The sequence below is a fragment of the Tubulanus polymorphus genome, chromosome 1, assembly GCF_964204645.1.
Source record: "Tubulanus polymorphus chromosome 1, tnTubPoly1.2, whole genome shotgun sequence".
In the NCBI taxonomy this organism is placed as follows: Eukaryota; Metazoa; Nemertea; class Palaeonemertea; order Tubulaniformes; family Tubulanidae; genus Tubulanus; species Tubulanus polymorphus.
Window position 1 is genome coordinate 3,030,493 of NC_134025.1, and position 8,448 is coordinate 3,038,940.

At 36.8% G+C, this 8,448-nt stretch overlaps 1 protein-coding gene across 1 annotated transcript; it reads left to right on the plus strand.

Moving 5' to 3' along the window:
- Nucleotides 1–3,277: 3,277 nt before the first annotated feature.
- On the plus strand, nucleotides 3,278–7,847 carry LOC141915235 (uncharacterized). Its single transcript, XM_074806701.1, has 6 exons — nucleotides 3,278–3,303; nucleotides 3,433–3,490; nucleotides 4,868–5,023; nucleotides 5,203–5,379; nucleotides 6,920–7,060; nucleotides 7,340–7,847. The coding sequence occupies exons 4-6, from the start codon at nucleotides 5,208–5,210 to the stop codon at nucleotides 7,441–7,443; spliced, it is 417 nt and encodes a 138-aa protein (XP_074662802.1). The 5' UTR covers nucleotides 3,278–3,303; nucleotides 3,433–3,490; nucleotides 4,868–5,023; nucleotides 5,203–5,207; the 3' UTR covers nucleotides 7,444–7,847.
- Nucleotides 7,848–8,448: the final 601 nt, after the last annotated feature.

Here is an 8,448-nt window from a genome sequence, read left to right on the forward strand (position 1 = left end):
AGAAATCCCGCAGCAAATATATCCTCACTAATCAGTTGTTATGACAACTTATTAATCAGATTATCGATCACCAATTATCAACATTTATGGTCAATCGATGTGAAGAATCAATTGATTGCACAGGAATTTGATGTATACAGGTTTGTGTTGATATGTAACAATATTAGATTAGATATCGGTCTTTGGATTACTTCATTTTCGTGTTTGTCGATCATTGTCAGTGTCATGGCACTGACATTGACACTGGCTGGCACCGCATCAACGTATTTTTGATGTCAGTTGTCTGTCAAAAATTTACTTCATTCTGTCGATTTTACAAATCAGTTCGAGTCTTAGAGTTATAAAACCTTCTCTCATTTTGTTTTCGGTCATAACGTTTGAGGTAATTTTACGGACGTGAATTCCCTACGCCGTCCCTGTCGTGATATTGACTCTCTCTCTATCTCGCTCTCTTTCTCTCAACATTCAAATGATATCTCAACTCAAGACATGTTCGAGTGATCTCCTGTATTTCTGGTGAGCGCCTTTGTAACTACATCGATAGAAAATGTATGATTAAATATTCATCATTTACGTCAAATCTGTCAAAGTGCCAAAATTAAAAATAACGTTTTTATCACGAGACAAAAACTATTTATACTACTAAGCCGTCGTTTGAGCATTGCCAATCGACGTGTGTAAATAATCGCCCAAATAATCCACAGCGGCTGAATCGTTATGGGACTTAATAATCATCGAGGAATTTTATAGAATCGCGCTGTATCGCTTTATAGAACGAACCAAACGTTGGGTCATTGAAAGCGAACTCGTGATTATACGGTTTTCTTCACGGCGACATCAATACTCTTCCAAACGAGCCAAGTGTTTGATTGGCATGCATCACGACAACTTCTCGTGTACCATCTAATGCACGCAATGTCCATTAACCCAGGACACCTTTCTTTCCACTGATAACAGTTTTTTACTCCATATATTTAGCGGCTTAAGTGCACAAGGCGTTAGGAAGTACAGCTCTTAAGATAATTATATTGTTCATTTTACACCGACTCACGAGTCCTTAATCTTAGCCTGCTTCAGAAAGCAAACTGCCCTCGCAAAAGTCGGCTGTTTCGGATTCGATTTGTCACGTCAACTAACATTGACGTGAGGATGGAGAACATATGGGGTAGACTGACTCAAATTCTCACGAATTGATAAAACTAAAGCTACCACTGGGAGATTCTTCTGCCATACTCATCATCGACATGATCGAGCAAATAGAATCTCTCGCTACCTCAATAGATAAAGATGAATAGCCGTTGATAAAAAAGAAGACGCGTCGTACACATTGACTGATTGAATTATCCAAACTCTTTAAGGCTAGCAAACCGATGCCAGATCATCTATAGTAGTAGCACAGACCTAACAGTTGTCAACGGTCACGATTTCAGCGCTCCGCGTATACTCAAACATACGATACCGATAGATATGTGGTGAGTTTCGTATCGAAGCAGCCCTCGGGTCAATCGACACACTAATGTATACCAACAAGCGTCATTGTACAGTAATGAGACTGTTTCATTTCGTGTTCATAAATGGGTTCAGCCTCTAGCTATACCTTGATTGGAAAGACGACAGAGAAATCTTACAATATCTTATTGGATTCGATGCAATCTAATTTTCTGCGGACGGTTTTTCTAACGTTTCGCTGGCGCCCATGTTAGTTATTTCGCATATTATATTTCAAGAACACATGTTCACGACGCAAAACCCACTCAGTGAAAATCTTTGATTGAAATTAGATATCTTCCAACCTCACCACTCCACTAATCTAATGGACAGAAATCTTGATTCATGACAATATTCTAACGCGAGCCGCTTTTTCATCGGATGTTTTAAGATTTTGCATGAGCTATCTTCTCTATGTTCTCAGCTCATTTAGCATTATTGTACGTCTATTTCTCTCAATGCGTATTATCACTGTAAAGTTATGATTACTGCGCTATTTACCATAATTCTCCATTTATCAAACTGTGTAATGGCCCCGATGAAGCAAAGTATTGGATCGACGACTAAGAGATAACATTGGTAATTAGGATTCACCCAAGGCACGATTAGGACGTTCGTGCCTTCGTTGTATTTGCGTCGCAACTGGTAAAGATGTTGCTGAAGGCGATACAGTAACTTATTGTCGGTTTCCAAAATGAAATATCGGTCTTTGGTGAAGTATTTTTCCTATAAAGAAGTTCGAATTCCCCTCATTTTTTCCCGTATAGCTATCTATAGTGAAATACGGAATAGAGTACGGGGATTTTTTACTTCGTCTAGCGGAGGCAATGCATGAGATCAGAAACAAGAAATATCGGCAGGTGGTCGTCTGATAATGTACGCTACGTTCAACAATAACTGTACTGGTGAAAGCAAAATGAGATCTCATAAGAATCTATTTTTAATATCTCCAATTTGACGCATGCTTCAATCACACGAGCATGTAAAAACAGGAAAATTGAAAATCAGGTAGACATTAATTATTCATTTACCAGTTATTTTTTATTTTGGAATATTTACACCTGGCATCAGAAGACTTTAAAAAACAGCTAACATATCTTCATTATCTTGGTATATATTGTTTCTTTGATATGTAAGGTATCACAGAGATATTTTAGTTCTAGTGGTAAAATGAACAAGAGGAGACCATTATATGAAAGTAGACCGCCGTGTGTTCTCATTCTGCGTTCTTTTTTTGACAGATAAGTGGAAAACAAAAAACAGAAAAAGAGAAGCGAAAAGGTACTCAACGTAGGAATATTCTATCAAAATGTCACCATTAGGCTGTATGAAGACATGCGTGTCTTTTCTTCCATTTGTGTCGATATGACCGACAAGTTCCCATTATGCACTATGGGAACGCGACTGAAGGGGCTGTGGCAGACAATCTTAAAACTCTCGCTATACTTTCAATCCATTTCAGGAAGGGATTCGAGCAAATCTAGTACCGATACAGGTTACAATAGTTCCACGACTAATGTATCAGCAATTCACAGAAATGTTACTTTTGCTGCAGGTCTGTTATTTTGTTTGAACTGTGAAAATAAGCTCGTCTCCATCAATTCGAATGATTTTTTTTTTGTACTGGAAAATGATCCCAGAAATCTAATTCAAAATCGCTGTATTTGATCTAATCAATCGTTTTTACACTCGTTATAGCTTATGTTTTGAGATAAGTAATATATGTTTTCAGTTCGTCATAGCGATACTCTAGAAGAAGAGCGTAGTAGCGAGGACAGTATTCAGAATTTACGCTCCACGCAGTTCAAGAAAGTGGTAAGAATTCTATGATCGTCAAAATCACAAACGATTGGGTGGGATAGAATACGAATGCATAAAAAGTCATCATGAGCTAGATAATAGAAACTTGAAGTGAACATATTTGTGTAAAATCTGTCGTTGTAGTCGAGAAGGAAAGATACCCCGGCATACATTCCGAAACTGCGACCAAGTTGTGTACGAGGTAGGCTAAACACGTCTACACACAGCACCCCAGCACAGCACAGCACTCCAGTACCCACAGCTTTCATATATCCATCCAAATATTTAGAGTGTCTTTCTTCCTGGATGTCAAGATCAATGATTCAATAATGTGTGCGTTTATCGATTTGATGTAAACTCTAAAATGAATATATCGAATATAAAGCCATTAGTATGCACACTTCCATCTCTGAATTATGTGCGGACAGTTTGAGTGAATATATCAATTTGTCAACACATCTTGCAGTGACTCCAATCGATACGACTTAATGAATGAGGGAGGAACAGTTCAAACGATTTGGGCAATATTGTATTTTCGTTATTCGGATTTCGCCGATCAAATGATTCTGAATTCATCTTCTTGGATTTGCTGGTTAAAACCAGATCTTGAGTTCTTGTAATGAAGTCTTATAATGGATGTCTGGTCTGTATTGCGACACGTCACATTTCATGCTATATTTGAAATCTGTTCCACCAACTAAATCATGGGAAATATCGAATATCAGGTTGTAATAAGGTTGCTCGATCAATTATGCATGTATGAACGGTAAACCCTGTACAGAGAGAATTTTACGTTGAATATAGCTTTTGTAAAATGTAGAATTCATCAGGGATGACTGTTTATCCTAATGTCAAAATTAGCTGTCTATTCAATTTTGCCCAATATTTACGAGATGAATTAACAATACATAGATGCAGAAGTATAAACTACTAGGAAATGTAAACTTAAATCTAAAAACAGGTGCATATTTTAGAAATACATTCATATAAAGAAGTTGGAGATATATATGCAGTATTCATGATGAATTCAGAAACGAAAATGAAAGAATTCATTCATTCTCGCCTTCCTCAACGGTAACCACGTACAGCACCTGTCTCAGTAAATTGTCAAATGATCAATTTAGATTGATCAGTGTTATTGGTGGCGTGCGTATATCTGTAAATGTGATCGCACTTAAAAAAAAAACAACGAATTCATTAATTCCGTCATGAAATAAGGTAACTGAATGCTTACATCGTCTATTCGATAAGATTTGTCTTCAGCTTTTTAAAACAGTTCTTGAATTTGTAGTCGTTGTGCGTGCTGGGAGGATTTCTGGTAATTTGTGAACAATCATTTATCATCAGTGCAACGAAACTATTTCATCATTTTTCACTGGTGACTTCACGTGGTTTTTACGTTTCCGGCTCATCGTGGAATTTATTTTATCCAAATGCGAAATAAATTACTGGAAAAACATTTCAGAAAACGATAGATATTTCATTCAACTGCGCTACACGCCGCACGCAATTTACCCAGACTATTATGACGGATTCGAATTGAATAAATAATCTAGGAGAGTTTTTCGTGTATTCATAGGAAAGTCTACCAGACACAAAAACAGTCCATCTATCGTAGTCGAGGAAGAAGACGACCTTCAAGGAAAATCGAGGAAGGTTTTGCTTCGCGAAATTCCGCAACTGACGCAACAGAATATTTCTCCCAATTTATTACTAATTAATGGAGAAAACACAAGTATGTCTACATTCTACAAAACAAATTCACAAACTGGTAGATGCATTTGCGAACTCTTTATATGATGGAAATTAAACGAAGTATCCCATCGCGTGCACTCTTGTAATTTAAAATGCAGTGGCAGTTCAATTTACGACTACGCATTTGATAACATGTTCTTTGTACGATCTTTTCTCTAGGAGCAATGAGTGAGAGTACTTTAGGTAAAGACGACAGTGATTTAAAGAAAAATCATGGAAATCTGAAAATATGTGGTGAACAGGGTTCACAAGATGAAAATGCATTACCACAACGACCACACAGTTCCATAGGTTGCCACAAGAACACGAATCTACTAGATTTCCCTTCCAACCAAGGTTCGTTACTTTTTTCTTAACGGCGTAAAAACCGTTGCAATAAGGTTTTTATACATTGATGCTTTTTAAGGCGTACTTTGCGCACTACGTCATCAATATATGCTTTTAAAAATTACAATTGGTAAATTTTGGTGCCCATTTTGCAATGAAATATATTTCATTACTCTTATTTTCTGTTTAATTTATTTCCACGCGTTCATTATAATGAACTAGAATATTATGTGAATGGATGTGCACTACGTCATCAATATCGTGGTTAGACTGGTTACCGGTCAATTAAATTGAATAACCGATATCTCCGAATTCAAAATAACTTGATGGATCCTTTAATGTTATATTAATCATATTGTCGATCATTAAGGCAATGTATGCAATTTTTTTAAGCGTACTAGACTAGTAACCACGGTGTAACAGGTCACCTATATGGTTCATATCCGGAGGGTTGATATTACAGTCCACGGAAAGTTATGATTGATGAGCTATCTGCTGAACTTTATATCACAGGACTCAATTTCATTTATCACCAGTGGTCGGTTTCGCTTCGTAACCATATCTGATCGATTTCGGCTGCCAGATGATTTAATGGAAATGTGGAGATCGTGAGGATCGTTACACTAACATTACTGGCAACGAAGAAAAAAACACAATCATAGATTATATTTTCATTTACCGCGCTTAATATTCATTAAACCTTTGAATACATTACCCGTATTCAAGTATTCGGCAGTTAATTTACTGTTTGTTTAAAAAAGGGGTTAAAATTGGTAGCACTATGCGACGAAAAGACACTCCGGCAGTTTCGCCACATCCTAAAAGAATATTGAGAGGTAGGATTCATTTGTCTGATGAGTGGTGAAAATATTCAGAATCCCACCCAGTAACGAAACATTACTCGACGTTAATGATAACACGCCATCTTCAGGGTTTCACGAATGTAAAGATGTCGATACCAGAATACGAGAACAAAATGAGAAGCCTGCAGTTCCTACCGATATGATATCTTTGTGCGAAACTAGAATGCTAGAATTACCCCTGAACGAGGGTTGTAAGTCAGATATTGTAAAATAAACGTACACAACCCATCTAACTAATTAAATTTTCATATTGTTGTCTTGTTCTACCGTTGTCTTTTGTTCTACTAACATCGCATCGTTGTGTTCGGAACGACGTCTTTTGAAATGGCTTGTGTTTCTTTCTAAGTCAAAAGGAATGTTTCTTGGATGAGAATCGATCTGACATATCTCTCGATTTCCTACGTCACGAGGTTTTCTTTCGTCGTCGCAGACGATGGCGGTCGGGTATAGAAGTTGTTGTTCGATTCTCAAAGATTTTCTTCGTGGAAAAAGTTACTTGCCCGAATAATGCAAACTGCGTTGTTGCTTAAACATCGGATGATTATCCTTTGAGACAAGTTTAGTAATAATCAGGTGCATTACATATAATGCCCGTGGCAGTTACTGAAATAACTTCCTGTTTAATCCTTTAAAAGACAGCGGCGCATTCATGAGTAACACCAGCGAATTTTCTTTCTTTGACACAGCTCCCCGAAGTAAAAGCCAACCAAGCCTGGAAACAATAGAGAAGATATCTACACATGCGCAGTGCGGTGCAAAAATCGGAAATAAGGTGTTAATGAGAAAAACAACTCCAGCCCAACTGCCGAAATTAGAGAGACTTAAAGGTATATAACGTATAAGAAACTTCTTATTCCGATGAGACGTGAATTCCGATATTCCATGAACAGTGCATAATCCCGCACTTAGATGATAAGTAGAAAATAATCAAATGAAGATAATTAGACCAAAAATTATCATTGAAATAAACAAAATTGACATAGAAACAAAGGTAAATAATCTTTTTTAACATAGAAAAGACCAATATCTACACTGGACTATGGATATTTTGCATTAAATTTGTTTTAGTTCGTGTTTTTTTTTCAAATTTCGTGTTCGCTTTTCAGTTAAAAAAAACGCACCAACATCGGAACTGATGGAAGAGGAAGAGGAGGGCGAGGAAGAGGAGAAGGACGATGAAATAGTAGTTGGAGCAGTCGGAGGCCAATAACACAATGTATAATATATATATGTTCAACTGTTCGTGTTTATTTTCCGCTGAGTTACTATCATTTAGTGTCCTTGGGTTTCCCTTGACAATGATTTAAAATCACTTTAACAAAAACAGGTTCATTCAATGTGTTTTTTATAACGAGCACAATGATTTACTGATCGACGATTTTGTTGTAGATTGTTTACTTTCTGTCCCGATACAAAAAACACGTTGTAGTAAATTAAGTGGAATGACTTACCGATGTAAAAAAAACCTAGTACTGTAACCCCAAAAAGGTAATAGCATAAAGCTAACGTTATGAATAGTACTTATTTGTGCCGGGTTAAGTTTTGTTTTAACGTTTTGTTTTCTGTTTTAAAACTCGTATAAAAAGATGTACCATACCTTTGTTCATGTACCAACACAACCTCTGCGTCGATGGCAAGCAACTTTTGTCGAAAATTATTTCTAACTGTATTTTATAATAAATGTACCGAATATATTATATCTTAAACTACAAATTTCGTTGGGAATATCTTGACTTGATTCTCTACCGGTATCGGCAGTTGATGAAGCAGTTTAAATTTCATGTTTATTAACTTGATTTTCATCGAAAACTGACAAACGGTTGTGAAGCGCCACGTGTTGATACCCGTGACATTTGGATGATATGGGTAATCTGAATACCCACCCGGGCAGACCCGTCAATGTTTTTCGATTTCCCCGGAAAGCTATGTACCTTTTATAATAAGATATGCATTGATAAGAGATAATCCTTTCCAATTAATTTTCTGCTGATAAACTAATAAGCTTACAAGGGTGGGGTTTAGTATTACACATATATCGAGGATAGTCTATGGATTGGGAATTCATTGTAACCCGCGACATCATGACAAGGAGCAATATCTCACATATACGCGCACAAAATGTGTGAACGGATATTCTAAGAGTTCGACATTTATTGTCGCGTTCGATTCCGGCGGACAGTTCTAGTGAGAATGTCTGACAACAAAACGGAGATCT